The sequence below is a fragment of the Phalangium opilio genome, unplaced genomic scaffold (genome assembly GCF_054372755.1).
Source record: "Phalangium opilio isolate 3A_F unplaced genomic scaffold, DU_Popi_V2 ptg000041l_1, whole genome shotgun sequence".
NCBI classification, from domain to species: domain Eukaryota; kingdom Metazoa; phylum Arthropoda; class Arachnida; order Opiliones; family Phalangiidae; genus Phalangium; species Phalangium opilio.
This window is the reverse complement of record NW_028324165.1, coordinates 2,086,765-2,104,821: the sequence shown is the minus strand read 5'-3', so window position 1 is coordinate 2,104,821 and position 18,057 is coordinate 2,086,765. Positions and strand designations below refer to the sequence as shown.

Genomic DNA, 18,057 nt, shown 5'->3' with positions numbered 1-18,057 from the left:
TCTGATGTAAGCCTTGATGAGGACCTGTTAAGTGAACCAGAGGCTCCAGAGCCAGAGGCCAGTATTTCAAAAGCACAAATAGCTCAACCTCGTTTTACAGCTTCATGTTCCAATGTTGATTGTGACGGATGTCTGATTTGTTGCTTTCAGCTTCTTCATAAATTTAATCTACATTCCGCAGCTTACACTAACCTATATCTGGCTTACGAATATTTATTAACATTGTCATTTAGCCAAATTAGCTGCGAAAGAGCATTTTCAAAATTGAAAATTATAAAAAACAGACTGAGATCGTCCCTTGGACAAGAAAATCTTCAAGCTTTGATGTTGATTTCGGTTAAAAGAGAACTACTTAACAACGTACCATTTAGCGATATACATTAGTATGTAGTAAATTCTTCCCAACTAATGAGAAGTATTTTAACATAAAATGCTTTAATTAAAACAGTGTGAAAAAAACTGAAATGTTTTTTAATTACTTACTGTCAATTTAAATTGTTAATTACTGTCAATTTAAATTGTTAATTACTGTCAATTTAAATTGTTAATTACTGTCAATTTAAATTGTTAATTACTGTCAATTTAAATTGTTAATTACTGTCAATTTAAATTGTTAATTACTGTCAATTTAAATTGTTAATTACTGTCAATTTAAATTGTTAATTACTGTCAATTTAAATTGTTAATTACTGTCAATTTAAATTGTTAATTACTGTCAATTTAAATTGTTAATTACTGTCAATTTAAATTGTTAATTACTGTCAATTTAAATTGTTAATTACTGTCAATTTAAATTGTTAATTACTGTCAATTTAAATTGTTAATTACTGTCAATTTAAATTGTTAATTACTGTCAATTTAAATTGTTAATTACTGTCAATTTAAATTGTTAATTACTGTCAATTTAAATTGTTAATTACTGTCAATTTAAATTGTTAATTACTGTCAATTTAAATTGTTAATTACTGTCAATTTAAATTGTTAATTACTGTAAATTTAAATTGTTAATTACTGTCAATTTAAATTGCTAATTAGTCACATTTAAATGTTATTTAGTCACATTTCAATTGATAATTAGTCACATTTAAATTGTTAATTAGTCACAAATGTTTTAGCCGTTTTACAGGATTTTATGGTTAATTCACCTCATAATGTAAAAGTAAAACGTGGCTTTAGAACAGTTTTGGTCCTTTTGGGAAATTGGGGGCCGCTAAGATATGAAATTTTAGGGGCCGCGACCCTCCAATGCCCACCTCACGAAAACGCCGCCAGTCCGCCCCTGGCTGTAATTCATCTGCATACGCGCTTTTTTTATCGCTACCACGCTGTAATAGGTATACATTAAGGCTACATTTCTGCAGCTCAAAAAACGGGAAAATTTCACAGCAATTCTAGAACTGCAAATTGACTGCCGTTTCTTCATTTTCTGTTTGTTAACTGTTAACTGTCTAGCCTGGCAGAAATATGCAGCGCAATTCTGCATACGCTAAAGTAGAAATACCAGCTGTTAGTTTAAAACTGTAATTTGACCGTTTTTATAGATATGATACAGGTCTGCAAAAGTGATGGAAAAGTAGAAATCCAGCTGCTAATTTAGAACTGTAATTTGACCGTTTTAATAGACATGTTACAGGTCTGCAACAGTGATAGAAAAGTAGAATCCAGCTGCTAATTTAAAACTGCAATTCTACCACATTTATAGACATGTTACAGATCTGCAAAAGTGATGGAAAAGCAGAAATGCAGCTGCCAATTTAGAACTGTAATTGGACCTTTTTTTATAGACATGTTACAGGTCTGCAAAAGTGATAGAAAAGTAGAAATCCAGCTGCTAATTTAAAACTGCAATTTGGCCACATTTATAGGCATGTTACAGGTCTGAAAGAGTGATTGAAAAGTAGAAATGTAGCTGCTAATTTAAAACTGCAATTTGACTACATTTAAAGACATGTTACAGGTCTGCAAAAGTGATGGAACAGTAGAAATACAGCTGCCAATTTAAAACTTTAATTTGACCTAAATTGACCATTTTTATAGACATGTTACAGGTCTGCAAAAGTGATGGAAAAGTAGAAATTCAGCTGCCAATTTAAAACTGTAATTTAACCACATTTAGAGAGATATTGCAGGTATTCAAAAGTAGGAAATTCTACTTTTGAATACCTGCAATTTGTCTATAAATGTTGAATAGTTACAGTTTTAAATTGGAAGCTAGATTTCAACTTTCCCATAACTTTTGCAGACCTGTAACATGTGTATAAATGTGGTCAAATTGCAGTTTTAAATTGGCAGCTGGATATCTACTTTTCCATCACTTTTGCAGACCTGTAACATGTCTATATAAATGGTCAAATTACAGTTTTAAATAGGCAGCTGGATTTCTACTTTTCCATCGCTTTTTCAGACTTGTAACATGTCTATACATGTAGTCAAATTACAGTTTTAAACTAGCATCTGGTATTTCTACTTTTCTATCGCTTTTGCACACCTGTAACATGTCTATAAAAATGGTCAAATTACAGTTTTAAATTGGCAGCTGAATATCTACTTTTCCATCACTTTTGCAGACCTGTAACATGTCTATATAAATGGTCAAATTACAGTTTTAAATAGGCAGCTGGATTTCTACTTTTCCATCGCTTTTTCAGACTTGTAACATGTCTATAAATATGGTCAAATTACAGTTTTAAATAGGCAGCTGGATTTCTACTTTTCCATCGCTTTTTCAGACTTGTAACATGTCTATAAATATGGTCAAATTACAGTTTTAAATTGGCAGCTGGATTTCTACTTTTCCATCACTTTTTCAGACTTGTAACATTTCTATAAATATGGTGAAATTGCAGTTTTAAATTGGCAGCTGCATTTCTACTTTTCCATCACTTTTTCAGACTTGTAACATGTCTATACATGTAGTCAAATTACAGTTTTAAACTAGGATCTGGTATTTCTACTTTTCTATCGCTTTTGCACACCTGTAACATGTCTATAAAAATGGTCAAATTACAGTTTTAAATTGGCAGCTGAATATCTACTTTTCCATAAGTTTTGCAGACCTGTAACATGTCTATAAATATGGTCATATTACAGTTTTAAAATGGCATCTGGATTTCTACTTTTCCATCACATTTGCAGGCCTGTAACATGTCTATAAATGTGGTCAAGTTGCAGTTTTAAACTAGCAGCTGGTATTTCTACTTTTTCATCACTTTTGCAGACCTGTAACATGTCAATAAATATAGTCAAATTGCAGTTTTAAATTGGCAGCTGGATTTCTACTTTTCCATCACTTTTGCAGAACTGTAACATGTCTATAACTGTGGTCAAATTACAGTTTTAAACTAGCAGCTGTTATTTCTACTTTTGCATCGCGTTTGCAGAATCGCGCTGCATATTTCTGCCAATACAGACAATTAACAGATAATAAACAGAAAATGTAGAAACGGCAGACAATTTGCAGTTCTGGAATTTCTGTGAAATTTTCGCGTTTTTCGAGCTGCAGAAAATGTAGCCTTAATTTATACCTATTACAGCGTGGTAGCGATAAAAAAGCGCGTATGCAGATGAATTACAGCTTAAAATTTTTGTACGGGTAAACTTAAAAAGCAAACTAACATAATTTGACAAAAACTCGCAGATAATTATTGAGCTTTATTGAATATTGATTACATCGATGTAGAAAATTGAAGATTGAATTTTCAAAATTGAAAAGGTGACCTTTTATATTGAATTCAAGAGGGGTAGGCTCGATTTTTTTTGTTAATTTCGGCCAATCATCGATGGACTTTCTTGGGTGTTTGTGAAAGCATGGCGCTAGTCTCGGGCCTGCCTCTCCCTCTTATTTCCTATAAGAACTTGATAGAAGCATATGTTATTATAGTATATATTTTTCTTTTCTTAATAATTATTGGGTTAAAGTTTAATTTTGTGTTTTATGAACCATATGTTTTTTCCAATTTTATACTTATATTCAAGGCCTATTTTTAACTAGAATTTTAAGGTAAGGTTAAGGTACTTTTAATTTTACTAGAAATATTATAGTAATTCTAGTTATATTTTAGAATTTAAAGAACGCTTTGTGAACATATTTAAAAGTGGATTTACAATTTTGTTGTATTACACTATGTTCATTAAAGAGTTAGGGTCAAAATAGTTATAGTTCACAAGAAATATTTATTTAGTGTCAAAATAGTTATAATAATAATCCAAGCTTTTTCTATGATGGGATTTCCACCCTAAGCCTGTGGCTTGTTTACAGGTGGGTCCCTTTACATTGCATAAAGGGGTGGTGGGTAGCCCCTATGCCACAGCAAACCGACAGCGCCCTATACCAACTATTACAATTAACCTCGTCAAGTTTTGATGGAAAGGAGAAACCGGGTAAGACCGCGGAGGAAAACTCCTTTTAACAAGCGGGGAGAGAACTTGCAAACTGTACGCAGAAGGGTTTGTTCCCAGGTATTTCACCCGGTGCCACAGTTCGGAATCGAACCCGGGACCCTTGCTGCGAGGCGAAAGTGCTAACCACTTCACCACCCCAATAAGAAAAGGTTACCTTTAATTTTACTAGAAATATTAGGGTAATTCTAGTTATATTTTAGATATTTAAGGAAGCTTTGTGTACATATTTAAAAGTAGATTTACAATTTTGATATATTACACTATAAATATTTATGTTAATTAAAGGGGTAGTGTCAAAATAGTTATGGTTCACAATTGATATTTATACTAAATGAAGGGTTATAGTGCCAAAATAGTTATATTACATCCAAAATTTTTATGTTCAATAAAGGGGTACTTACAAAATAGTTATAGTTCACAATAGATATTTATGCTCAATGGAGGGTTAGTGCCAAAATAGTTATATTACACTATAAATATTTATGTTCAATAAATGGGTAGTGTTCAAATAGTTAGAGTTCACAATAGATATTTATGCTCAATGGAGGGATAGTGCCAAAATAGTTATATTACACTATAAATATTTATGTTGAATAAGGGACAAACTACAGTTGTAACAATTTTATCCATATTACAATTTTTTCCCTACATGAATTTAACCGATCATTAAGTAACATTTTGCAAAATAAAAAGTATGTCACTAAATGTTTCTGGGCACAACATCATTTCCGCCATTTGTCAAACACTGTCGTAGAAGCGACCATTTTTAAGGCGCCATGGAGAATAAAGTTTTATAGTTACCTAGAACTCTCTTATTCTGTTTTCCTCGGGAGAAACTTTTCCAAAGAGAAGCATTTAGCATTGGGGATATTTGAAGTGTCATACTTATTGCGATTATTTTACTTATGATCTACGAAATTTTTCCAAAGTCATGATCGTTGGATCAAACGCCACAGAGACTGAAGAATGAAGTGTAGCAAAACCAAGTCTAGGTACAGATTACAGAAAATACTTTGGATATCACCAGGGCCGTCTTAAGGCGTCATGGGGCCCAGGGCTAATTATTTCAGGAACATAAAAAAATGAATATTCAGTTGTATAAGACTCGATACAGCGTAATATATTAAAAAGTTAATTTCATGTCGTCAAAAATAGATAAATTCAGAGAAGAGCATTCATGTTGTTTCAATGCAGTAGCGATAAGCTTAAATCATTTTCTTTCTAGCCTTTTCATGAGTTCTGATTCTCTTTGATTATCATGCTCTTCTGGCTCATCCTGAGATACATTACCCTTTTGGTGTAAATGAGAATCCGATGATGTTGCCCCCGGTTTTGTTAAAATAAATAAGTTGACTTCGTTATTTTTGAAGAATTTTCCATCCCTCAAGCGCCTTTTTTTCACTTTGGAGCTTAACTTTCAAATTTGTCACTGACCCTTGCGATGATTAAAGATATTTTGAAGTTTCGAAAATATAGGCCTAAAACATCCATGCGTGCTCAAACTAAAATAGACTCATTTAAGAGAGCAGCGTTCGAACTCCAGTTTGCCCTATCACACCCGCCTACATCGCTGCATAGCGTTCGAGGGACAATGCGCCACGTTATCCGTTAGCGTTAGGAAAGGTGAACAAGAAAAGTCGATTAGTGCGGTTTATTGAAAATACAAAATGAGTGTATAAATAATATAATTTGGTAATCAGATTGTACTTGTTGTATGTTGTATATTATGTATATATTTTGTATGTAAATATTTTTACGAATCAGGCCTAATGCGCTCGCGCAAATATTGATGTTTTGAAGAATTACATTCACGTTTTAAAGAGTTATTTTCATTAATTTTTATAGTAAAAATATCTTTAACTGTCCTGCTAGAGGGAATGTGGGTAATCTGGACAATTAAAACAAAAACTTTGAACGAAGGGACCGGTTCCCACGACAATAAAACTATAAAAACTTGTAAGCATCGATATCGGAGAGCATTCAGGTTTTCTATCTATTTTACCGCGAGATGGCATTGCGAGCTGGACCAAAACGTGCGCGAAAATGAACATTTGAAATTTCAAGCTAGGGAAAATGAACATTTCAATTTCCTTAAGTCCAGCTAACAGCGCTCTCGGGTGAGGGAATTCGGCAACATAAGTTGCCAAACGAAAATAGAAAATCAGCGCCGCGCACAGGCCTTGATTAATGTAGGCAATATATAAAGTAACAGATTAAGTAAAGTAGAGTGAAAAGACAGTTTAGATTGAAAGACATAGAGTTGATTGGATTTAATAAACCGTTTGAGTTCGGCTAACCGCTAAAGCAAAATTGGGTGACATGTTACTCATCAGACTGCTTCTTTGATGTTACGAACGGGAACATTTTTCAGTTGGTCGGAACACTAAAAAAAATTAGCTCTCCTAAATTAAAGTCAACGGAGTAAGAGAATAGAACGATGACATGGATGCAGCTTGAGCTAGGTATACTATTCTCTCTGTAAACATGTGCGAATTCATCTGAGAAGGGTGGTTGTAGCCACCATGGAACCTAGTGTAGGCCATGAAACTCTTTAGAAAGGGGGTCCGCAGAGATTTTGGTTAGAAAATTTGTTCACAACTTAATATTTCCTCGAAGCGTGACGGTAATAGTTACGTATTGCCTACTTCTTGAACAAGAAATTTGGGGCCCTTAATTCACACGGGGCCCTGGGCTACAGCCCATATAGCCCATGCCTTAAGACGGCGCTGGATATCACTAACCCAATCTCGAGCCAAAACAAAAATGTATCAATATATATTTTTTAACAATGAGGACGAGATTGTTAAAACAGAATAAGTGTTGAATATAACGTGGACAATATTAAGTACCAAATTGAAAAGCTATCTACCATTACAGGGTGGAGACGGTGACCCTATAGAAATTGTAACGTACGTTCTTCGCACGTATTTCGGATAGCTATGGACTGTATAATGAGGACATGTGCATGTCATAGACGATTGCCTATTTTACCATTGAATGATATATTAATGTATGAATGAGAAATTCTTCATTTATTCAAGGATTTATGCATATTAGGCGTTTAAAACTCTACCAGAATATCCGTGTTTCGCGACTAATACGTTTACTAAAATAATTAGATGGTCATATATGATAATTAATTACTTTCAAATCTTATTTGCATAATTATGCTCTATAGTTAGAGAGTGAATTTAAAACGACCTAACACGAAGTGATTTCGTTCGTTTCGCATTGTTCGAAGAAAAATAAAAATTGTGTCTTGTATTGTACAATTCCATTTCTTCGTGTTCTTAACTGTTTATTATTGAACGTTTAGGGAGTTAGTTAAAGATTATTTCGGTAATCACAACGGCCACTGCTCCTGACAACAGCATGAGTAGAAAGTAGAAAGGAACACTGACGCTACTCAGGTCCAAGGCTGCAGTGCTTTGCAATGGTCTCTTCCAAGTTAACTGTTCAATAAAGTAATCTAACTCTAGTTCCTGATACTTGAAAACTTGCTTTTCGAACATCGGTTCTACTCTGTAAAAAAGAACAGGCGTTAAGGCTGATAATCGTTTTTGATAAAATTCTTACTGACACCAGTTGGGCGTTCAATTGTGGTGTGCTTTTGATCCATGAGGTGTTGAAAGTTATGTGATTGTATTCGAGTTTAATAACTTGTTGCGAAAAGTAAAATCCTCCATTTTTTAAGAAGAACTCTTTCGTCTTATGAATATCCGCAAACTCTTTAAAATAAAAATCCACTTCATCTTTGTTTATGATCAGAGCTGTCTTTCCAGAAAAAATTGGAATGAAAAAATCAATATATGGATATCGAAATAAAAAATAATGTTTAACAAATTTCTTCTTGTGTGCATCTAGCCATTTCATAACAACTGGGTCCTGGGCCGCCTGATACAAACCAATGATATCAGAATAATTAAGGACTTAACATGAAGAAGATTATTCACCAATTCCTCAATATATTTTAAATCATCGCTTGCTATAAATGCCGGCTCAATCCCCGATTTGATCAAGTCCGATAGAGTGTCGATGCAGTTGTAGCTTTCCGTCGAGAAGTCCGTACGCAAGTAACAACCCAAGAAGAACAGAATGAAAGTCACTCCGATAAGCCAAGAAGAAGCGAGCAGACGACAAGTAATGTGAGGCAGAACAGCGGGAATCGCTACAAAACATAAATCTCTGTTTCGCTTATGACGAAGTTGAATTCATTTTAAATATTAGGGATGAAGTAATTGCTTACGTTCGGCGCACAAGAGCGAGGCGTTCTCCCAGACATTTTGCAGAGTTTCTTTAGTCATTTTCTTGGCTACTTTCTTAGTGGGCACTGATTTGTATTTGTTTGTTACGATGGAGTGAATGACGAGCAAAATTGACAGAAGTCCCAAGGTTAACGCTAATAAAATCACCACCTGAATTAACCAAGAAAAAACACAATGAATTGGGTATTAAGTATATTGTTATAGAACAAATTTTACTTCTTTGTCCATATTTAAGAAGGACCAAGAATTGGACGCGACTGTCACTTGAGGTCTAGTCACGATAATCATCTCCTTTATTCCGAGTGGCGGAGATGGATTGTAATGATCCAATCGACTGAGGAAAAATGAGCTTATCTCTTTGCTATTGATAACCTGATATGTCTAAAATCGGCGTATATAAGCGATTAATAATTTGTACTCCAGTTTTTAATCAGTGTTTCAATATAAGTAAAAAGTTGCATACCTCGGAAAATTTTGGCGTATCGTTTATTTTATAATACTGATTGAAGTCAACATATTTCTTCTTGTAATGCAGCCTAAAAGTTGTCGACAAAATTGAATTATAATAGGATGTTAACATTGTTTCATAGCAGTCTGTAAGCTGAGATTGGTTTCTGAGAGTTCTTTAACGTTGCGTATAGAATTAGGGAAAACGTTATCATGAACTTTCCATATAAAACAATTAGCTGTTGTGTTCGAATAGTTTGTTTTGACTTTTTTAGGAAATCCCCATTAGAAACAAAATTCAATTACTCGATTCAAAATTAACTTAATTTTCAAAAAACAATCTGAATGATTGAAAGGCTAGCCCTAGTAATTATCGATTTTTGTTTTTGCCATATTTCACGAGTTAATTACTTTTATTTTCTTGAATATTTTTTAATTCTCTAAAATCAATAGCGACATTCAATTTGAACTCAAAACATTACCTATCCTAGTCGAGAGTATCACTAAATACCTACAAACCTATATATCTAGATATGTAATTATTGCTCTTTATAGATTAGCAATTGCAGACGTTAAAATTCATGATTTATTCAAGCTTTATAATTGTGAATTACTACATTATTTAGGCTGAATGCAGATTATTTTAAATCGACGATACGTCATGACACTTGCTTCTACTATAGAAACTACACCTTTTCCTCGCAATGCGTGTTTAACCCTCGACTCACAGTGAACCGTTAATGTCTCTTCAAGAACATAAGAAAAACTAAACACAAATTTTAGTTTTTGACCCGCCTCTTCTTTTTGACCCCCCCCCCCCCACTTTCCCGGGGAAGGAGTCCGGGACCGAATCCACATTACTCTCTTCTCCATTCCTACTTCTATATCTATTTAAGTCCTGACTGACTGACTGATAATCAGGTACGCCCAGCCCAAACCGCTTGCCCTAGAAGGCTGACAATTTGCAAGAAGGTTACTCATAAGTAGTAGGCGCGTCCTAAAAAATATTTTTCCAATCCGCCGCCATCTTAATAAATGGCGCCCAGATATGTAAAAAAATCTCTATGCAACAAAGTCCGCGCGTTTCAACCGATTTCACAAATATTTAGTACACTGAATTTCCTCTAGCTTATAGACGGGTTGAACGGTCTTATGGGTTCGATTTGATGTCATCTTTTTAAATGGTGGCCAAAAACTTAAAAACCCTTCTTTATGGAATAATGTCCGCATGAAAAGTAACAAAAAAGGTCCCGAGGACAACGCCGAGTGCCTTGGCTCCTATAGGGTGCTACAAAAGTATTAGTCATCAGGAAAACCTACCCATTCTTTCATTGTGATGAAAGTTTTTATTACACGCGAGCGACGTCGCGCGGCCGCGGGTAACAGATAGTCTAAAATAAATCTATCCCGGGTTTAGTGGCCCGTGGTTTGAGCATTAAGTGAATTCTGTCTAATTCGGTCCAATTATTAGTCGAATCGATATGGAAGTGTCAAATTTACTTCATGTTGAAGAATCGTTTAAAATATTCTGCCATGAACTTCATCTGTTCCTTAAAATCCGTCTTATCCTGACAAGAAATTAAAGTTAAATTGTCATCAAGAAAGCAGTTTTAATTCCGAGACACTGAAGATTCGTTTCAACAACGTCACCGAATTTTAATAAGCTCACCTTTTCAGACCAAGGTATCGAACAATTAATAATTGTTTCTTGGGTGTACCTTTAATTTTAAATTAAATTTCCAATCAACGATAACGTTTATTATTTGAAAATTCAAGTTCTACCTGTATTTAAAATACCGATCATTTCCAACAAATTCAATTTCGTTCAAAGCCATTTTTTGGGCCCGCTAATGCTTGACTGGACAATCCAAAATCTTTAAAAACTGGAAAGTGTTGATGAGAGATTTATCGTAGTTCTTCAGTATCAGACTGAGACTAGTTGAAACATAATTAAAGCACGAGTGTAATTCTTTTTATACCCTATTAATCTGTCATATTTGAAATTCATGGGTTTAATTTAATCAGGAATAGATTTAATTTTAGAAATAGGAATGGAGAACGGTTAGTATTTACTTCAGTCCAGTATGGAGCCCCTTTCTCCAACACGTAGCGAAAAGCTTAAATTATCTTATTGGCTCTCTTAAACTACGTTTTGATGACGTTGCTGTTGGGAAAAATACGTAATTCATTTTTACCTCAGTCGCTATGACCCGCCTCTTCTTTCATACCCCCCTTCCCCAGGAAGGGATCCGGGACTTTGACACGCGCCTAGACTACTCTGTTCTCCATTCCTACTTCTGAAATTAAATCTATCCCTGATGAAACTTACTATATTTTCGAGCAATCGAAGCATTTGATATGATAGGTTGCTTATGAGTATTAGCAGGTCCCGTTCCTATTTATACTTAATCCGAACTCGTAATGTTTATCTCTATGCAGATTAGCATTACGAGGTCAATACTTTTTTGAGAGTTAGACGATAGACCCAAGGTTTCGCGACCAAGGGGGTACACTTTTTTTCCAACCTAACTTTACAGCACTAGCAAAGGCACATTTCTCGTAGCGTAAATTAAGTTAAGTGCAAAATTTTTTTTAGAGAATTTCTTTAGTTGTAACCAGGGTTCGAATTAATAAAAGCCAGCCCAAAAACCCGCGGGTTTTATTGGGTTATATCCACCATAAAAAAAACCGCTTAATAAAACCCATGAATTTGGATACAAGAATAATTTCATTTTAAAGAAATTTGTTGCTTCTACTTCAAAAGTACTATTTAATAATATTTATTATTTTTAATGAAACATTTTAAGACATTTTTATTAAGCTGTTACTTTTGAATGACAATTTCTACCATGAACGCAACTGCTAAAGTGAAAAACACAAAAAAAAAACTAAATACCCAATAAAACCCGGTGGCTGGGGGCAGGGCCGGATTAAGCAATTTTGCACCCGGGGGCCGAGATAGTGTGCGCCCCCTTAAGTCGGAAAAAACCGAACAGCAAATGTCATTAAGGGGGAATAGTTAAACTCAATGCGCCCCCAACAAGCCTTGCGCCCGCGGGCCAGTGCCCCCCCTTAATCCGGCCCTGGCTGGGGGGGCGCCATCACCCCATACGTATGTACATCGGGTCTATAGTAGGCTTATAAGTATAATGGGGCAAAATAAAGAAATCATGAAGCTTATGCAATAATGGAAGTTAAATGGAGTTCCATATTTATTCTTTATCGGCGACTTAAACCCGGAAAATCTGATCAATAATTTTCCTAACCAACATTAGAAGAATAGGACGTACGAATGATTTACAATGAAAACATCAGGCCTGTACGAGTACTCGATTGATTTTAGGACTTGAGAATTACTTCGAGTCCTCAAAAACCTTCACTATTGGACTCGAGGAGGACTCGAACCGAGACTTGACGCCTTATAAAGTCCAAAAATATTTACTAGGTGACCCGGAATTTAAGTAGAGGGCCGCATCTAGTGGGGTTGGACAAAAATTTGACTTCAGATAAAGCAGTTAAGCAAATCAAAACCAACAGTTAAAATTATTGTTACTGCGCGTCATTTTCGTCATGGGCACTGTAAAATTTATACTTTTTAAGTATAATTTATCCTTATAAGAAATTAATTTATTATAACTCTTGTACTATAATTATGAAAAATTAAACTAAGTAAATTATATTAAAGTTAGTATTAATGGAATTAATTTTATAGGACTCGAGTGGGACTTGATATAATTTATCAGGACTCGACACTGGACTTGAAACCTAGGTCTTATGCTGACTTAAGGACTCGAGGACTCGATAATAATTAAAAGACTCGACTCGAGATTCTATAAGAGCTTTAATTAGGACTCGAGACTCGACTCGAACCCCAAAAAAGTGGACTCGCACAGGCCTAGAAAAAATCCAATTTATATGAGAATATTTACCCTTTCTAAGATTGAATTCTACTTAGTTTGCCTCATATTTTATACACCACCAGAAGTCCATTACGTCGGTTTTTCACTGAAAGTTAGTTTAGCTTAAGGCAGAAGGTTATGACTTATTATCCTGGGAAGTATTGGACTCTAACCATATCCGGAACCATCTCTGTTAGCCAACTTCTTATTAGGTCCGATCACCGCGCCACCTACGGCGCTTCTCTCATTTTGAGCTGGCAGGCTGATTTGCGCGCCAGCAGCGGGCAAGTAACGAAACTTTAAGGTGTTTCCTGTGGTTTGAGGTAACGAATCAGAAACGGTGACAAGAAACTAGTGTGGGGTCCTAGGCCCACGGATTGTAATGGATTTTCATAGAGTTCTAGACAGATGACTTTTCAACGATTGGCGCTGAAGAAGTTTTGAACACGCCCCACAGTTTGAGTGCCACAGCCTCTCGATGTGGGATTTTTTTCAGTAGACTAGATCGTTTTTCTTGTGGGGAGGAAACTTTCGACCCTCTTTTACGTTTGCCATAGGCAATTTTGACTAGCAGGGGTGGATACTATATAAAGCCTTAGTGTCCAATACTTCAAAGGATAAGAAGTCATTAACTTCTGCTTAAGGTAATTGTAGTTATGGCAAATAATAGTATTGCTTTCATTTAATAAACATTTCTTATAAAACAAAGAAAATTCGATATCAGAAACCAAAACTTACTTCTTTCGTCACAGTGATGTGAATAAGTAATTTATCGTCCGTAAATTACTGAACAGTTTCAAAAATTTTCGCGCTCACAGTCAAAAAAAAACTGTTTAGTTAAAACAAAGTGCACTAGACTGCCAAAGACGATAAAATTACCCCTTTTAACTTCAGAGTTCAGTATATCGTCAATTTACCATTAGTTCTCGTTGTTTAAGGACCTGAACAAGGTATAAAGTGCTCACGCAGTCAACGTGTTTAATAGACGATATACAGACTTTAAAGAAAATTACCATAAATTTGCGACAGAAAGGTAATTTTTTAAAAAAAATTTAATCCTTAATTTACCGGTAATTCATTGGTAATTTATAGATAATTAATCCGCTAATTTTTCTGGTAATTTATCCGGTAATTCATGGGTAATATACAGATAATTTATCCGGTAATTCATCGGCAATATATATGTAATTTTCCGGTAATTAATCGGTAATATATAGTTAATTTACCCGGCAATTTATAGGTAATTTATCCGGTAAATCATCGATAATTCATAAGTAATTTATCCGGTAACTCATCGGTAATTTATCCGGTAATTCATCGGTAATTTATCCGGTAAATCATCAGTAATTCATAGGAAATTTATCCGCTAACTCATCGCTAATATACAGGTAATTTATCCGGTAATTCATCGGCAATTTATAGGTAATTTATCCGGTAATTCTTCGGTAATATATAGTTAATTTATCCGGCAATTTATAGGTATTTTATCCGGTAAATCATCGATAATTCATAAGTAATTTATCCGGTAACTCTTCGGTAATTTATCCGGTAATTCATCGGTAATTTATCCGGTAATTCATCGGTAATTTATCCGGTAAATCATCAGTAGTTCATAGGTAATTTATCCGGTAATTTATCTGGTAGTTTTTTAGAAATTGCGTCTGGGTATTTCAGTCCAAAACCAATGAAACCCATTCATAGCTTTAAGCAGTGCCTGATTAACACCCTCGGGGTCCCATAGGCACTAGGCGTTATGGAACAACATTCCCTAACCAAGAGCAATATGACTTTAATGAATTGTGAAATGATTCAAATAAATTCAAATTATTCGTGAATTTTAAATAATACATTTTTAGATATTTTTCGGATTTGGAACCGGGTTCGGGTCACGAATAATTTTCTTGTCAGTATCGAGAGGGGATACCTGTATCCGAGAAGTAAAACTTGGCCGAAAATTATTCTTCGGTACGAAAAGAGTATTAAAAGTTAGACGGAATACTTAACCAGCCTGCAACTTAGGAGTTTCTCAAAAATAAGCGATAACAATTGAACAGAATAATAAGAAAATTTGTACTAACCTTTCATTACACATTTTTAATCGGGTGTTTCTGGAGTTTTAACGCTCAATTACCCCATACGGACATTGGGTAACGCGTCTTTACGCACCCCGTGAATTGCGCGTTCTGTTAACCATTCTCTGTTTTATAAAACTTTAGTGGAGATATAATATTAATCTAAGCTTTGTCTACGAAGGGATTTCCACACTAAGCCTGTGGCTTATTGACAGGTGGGTCCCTTTACATTGCATGATAGAGGGGTGGTGGCCAGCCCCTATGCCACAGCTAACCTACAGCGCTCTATACTAACTATTACCGTTAACCTCTGCAAGTTTTGATGGAAAGGAGAAACCGGGTTAGACCACGGACTAAAACTCCTTTCACAAGCGGGGAGAGAATTTGCAAACTCTACGCAGAAGGATTTGTTCCCATATAATTATAATTATGAATTTATTCATTTAACATGAATATATATATATGTGCATTGACTAGTTAAACTACATATTCAGGGATGGGAGGGGCTAAGTTTCTCTGACGTCAGAGAATTTTAGGCGGTTTGAGAATTTGTCTTGTCACGCGAAAGACTAATTATGCTTGTAAATTGGTCAAGTACAGCGTTAATTTTACCTCCAACAGCAGAAAAACCCCCATCAATTCTCAAGATTTCAGATGTTGGTACTGTACTTAATTTTCAACCGTTTCATTTTCTTTATGGCCAAGACTTAGCACTTTACACACAGTTTTCACTTTTAGATAAGGAAAAAAATTGCGCGCACTTAACAACATTTCCTTTATAAGATCAACATCACCTTCGGACATCGTGTTGAGATATTTATTAAAGTATCGGCGATCATTTTTAATATTCAATTGACGGAGTTTGGTAAACCTTACTGGGAATTGTATCCCTCGATCAATTTTGTGAAACTGGTCGTCTGCTGTTCAAACTTCCAAGTGTCTCGATTTTGATTGGCTATACCGCGATGACGTTAAAAAGTTTATGTTATAGAAAGATACCTCCCATCCCTGAATAACATGATAGAAAGGCTAATGATACACATACTGTATATATTCATGTTAATGTATAAATTCATGCCGTATAATGGAGCAATATAAATAAATTATGAAGCTTGATACAGATTAAAATAGAGTTTTATACCTATTCTTTAGCGGCGACTTAAACCCGGAGAATGTGATCAATAATTTTGCTAACTAACATTAGAAGGGTTGGACGCCCAAAAGTTCAAGGTTAAAAATCGGTTTCCTACGAGACTATTTGCCCTTTCTGAGGTTGAATGCTACTATAGTTAACCTCATTTTATAAAGACCATTAGGTTTGGTTCGGTTGTTCAGTAAATTTTTGTTTAGCTTAAGGCAGAAGTCAATTAAATTAGCCTAGGAAGTAAACAATTACAATAGCTGTTATGGTGTACGTCTCTGCTGGGGCAGAAGTTTATGACTTATTATCCTGGGAAGTATTGGACTCTAACCATATCCGGAACCATCTCTGTTAGCCAACTTCTTATTAGGTCCGATCACCGCGCCACCTACGGCGTTTCCCTCATTTTGAGCTGGCAGGCTGATTTGCGCGCAAGCAGCGGGCAAGTAACGAAACTTTAAGGTGTGTCCCATGGTTTGAGGTAACGAATCAGAAACGATGACAACAACAGCTGTTAATAGAGTTTGCTAGAAATTCCGGTCAAACTAGTGTGGGGTCGTAGGCCCACGGATTGTAATGGATTTTCATAGAGTTCTAGCCAGACGGCTTTTCAACGATTGGCGCTGAAGAAGTTTTGAACACGCCCCACAGTTTGAGTGCCACAACCTCTCGGCGTGGGATTTTTTCAGTAGATTAGATAGTTTTCCTAGTGGGGAAGAAACTTTCGACCCTCTTTTACGATTGCCATAGGCAATTTTGACTAACAGGGATGGATACTATATAAAGCCTTAGTGTCCAATACTTCCAGGATAAGAAGTCATTAACTTCTGGCTGGGGTAAGAACTCCTTTTAACTCCACGGATGGGCGGTTAGTTTTTCCCAATTTCCTTACCCTGTTAGAAATCTCGAGCTCCTCCTCTCTTGGAGATATTTCTTCACTTGAGCGGGGCGTGACTTCTTCAGGCCATGAACGCTGGATCTCTAAAGGGACCGGAAATGGGTAGATATCTCTATATAGCACGTTTGCTTTATAAAAAAAATAAAAAGAGAAATGGCCACGGTCGTTAAATATTTTTTTTTTCAATAGGTTTATGAATAATAATATAAAACCGAATGACCTTGATATTCCCAAATTCACAGCCCCCATTTCTTCCCCTGATGCTTTGTAAGAGAGGGCTCGGTTTTACAGTGGAAGGGGGTGTTTTCCGGTCCCTTTAGAGATCCAGCGTTCATTTTCAGCCAATAGCTGTTTCTCTCCCAATAGGGCAAATTTTGGTGTTCGAGTCTCGCCTAAACCAGAGATCTGAGAAAACTTATCGCGAGATGGCGAATGTGTCGCCCTTCTTCAGTATTGCTACACAAGAGAGGTGAGTCCCATACCCCGCTTTTGGTTACTTCCTAGGCTATTTTAATGGACTTCTGCTTAAGGTAATGGTTTTCGAAATAATAGATAAAACGGCATGCAGATAAATAATAGAGTTGCGTTTATTTAATCATATTTTCAGCATTTATTACAAAACTTTGCGGAGAAAATTCTATATCAGAAACCAAAACTCATTTCGATCGCGTGCTTCAATTTAGGGTTCTAGGAAACATTCTGACCGTTTCTAATTTAAATCTATATTTTTTCTTTTAAAGGCCGACTTCCAACGAAAAGGGTTCTAACGAACCGAAGATAAACAATAGAGGGTCTCTCTATATTGTTTATCTTCAGTTCGCTAGAACCATCCTTGCAAGGTTTTCAGTTAGTTAGAACGCTTCAAAATTTGGTCTCAGCACGAACTCGAAAATCGGCACAGTCGCCCCATTCAAGATGTTATATCAGTATCTCA

At 35.5% G+C, this 18,057-nt stretch overlaps 1 protein-coding gene and 1 long non-coding RNA gene across 2 annotated transcripts; both read right to left on the bottom strand.

The window, feature by feature from the left end:
• Positions 1–7,368: 7,368 nt before the first annotated feature.
• On the bottom strand, positions 7,369–9,986 carry LOC149679287 (uncharacterized). Its single transcript, XM_089835816.1, has 6 exons — positions 9,937–9,986; positions 9,842–9,859; positions 9,130–9,202; positions 8,883–9,047; positions 8,648–8,816; positions 7,369–8,569 (listed from the first exon to the last, which is right to left on the bottom strand). Exons 1-6 carry the CDS (start codon positions 9,984–9,986, stop codon positions 8,271–8,273), a joined length of 774 nt encoding a protein of 257 aa, XP_089691942.1. The 3' UTR covers positions 7,369–8,270.
• Positions 9,987–10,222: 236 nt separating this feature from the next.
• On the bottom strand, positions 10,223–11,026 carry LOC149679286 (uncharacterized). Its single transcript, XR_016365914.1, has 3 exons — positions 10,896–11,026; positions 10,783–10,831; positions 10,223–10,681 (listed from the first exon to the last, which is right to left on the bottom strand). It is a non-coding gene; the product is annotated as an uncharacterized LOC149679286 (long non-coding RNA).
• Positions 11,027–18,057: the final 7,031 nt, after the last annotated feature.

What these genes read in the sequence shown, in the direction of transcription:
- LOC149679287 (XM_089835816.1), bottom strand. Translation starts at nt 9,986, where the DNA reads ATGGAGAAGAGAGTAATGTGGATTCGGTCCCGGACTCCTTCCCCGGGA. An exon ending in TCTTAAATATGGACAAAGAA is followed by an intron (nt 8,817 to 8,882) that starts GTAAAATTTGTT and finishes TGGTTAATTCAG; the next exon opens with GTGGTGATTTTATTAGCGTT. An exon ending in CTCGCTCTTGTGCGCCGAAC is followed by an intron (nt 8,570 to 8,647) that starts GTAAGCAATTAC and finishes TATGTTTTGTAG; the next exon opens with CGATTCCCGCTGTTCTGCCT.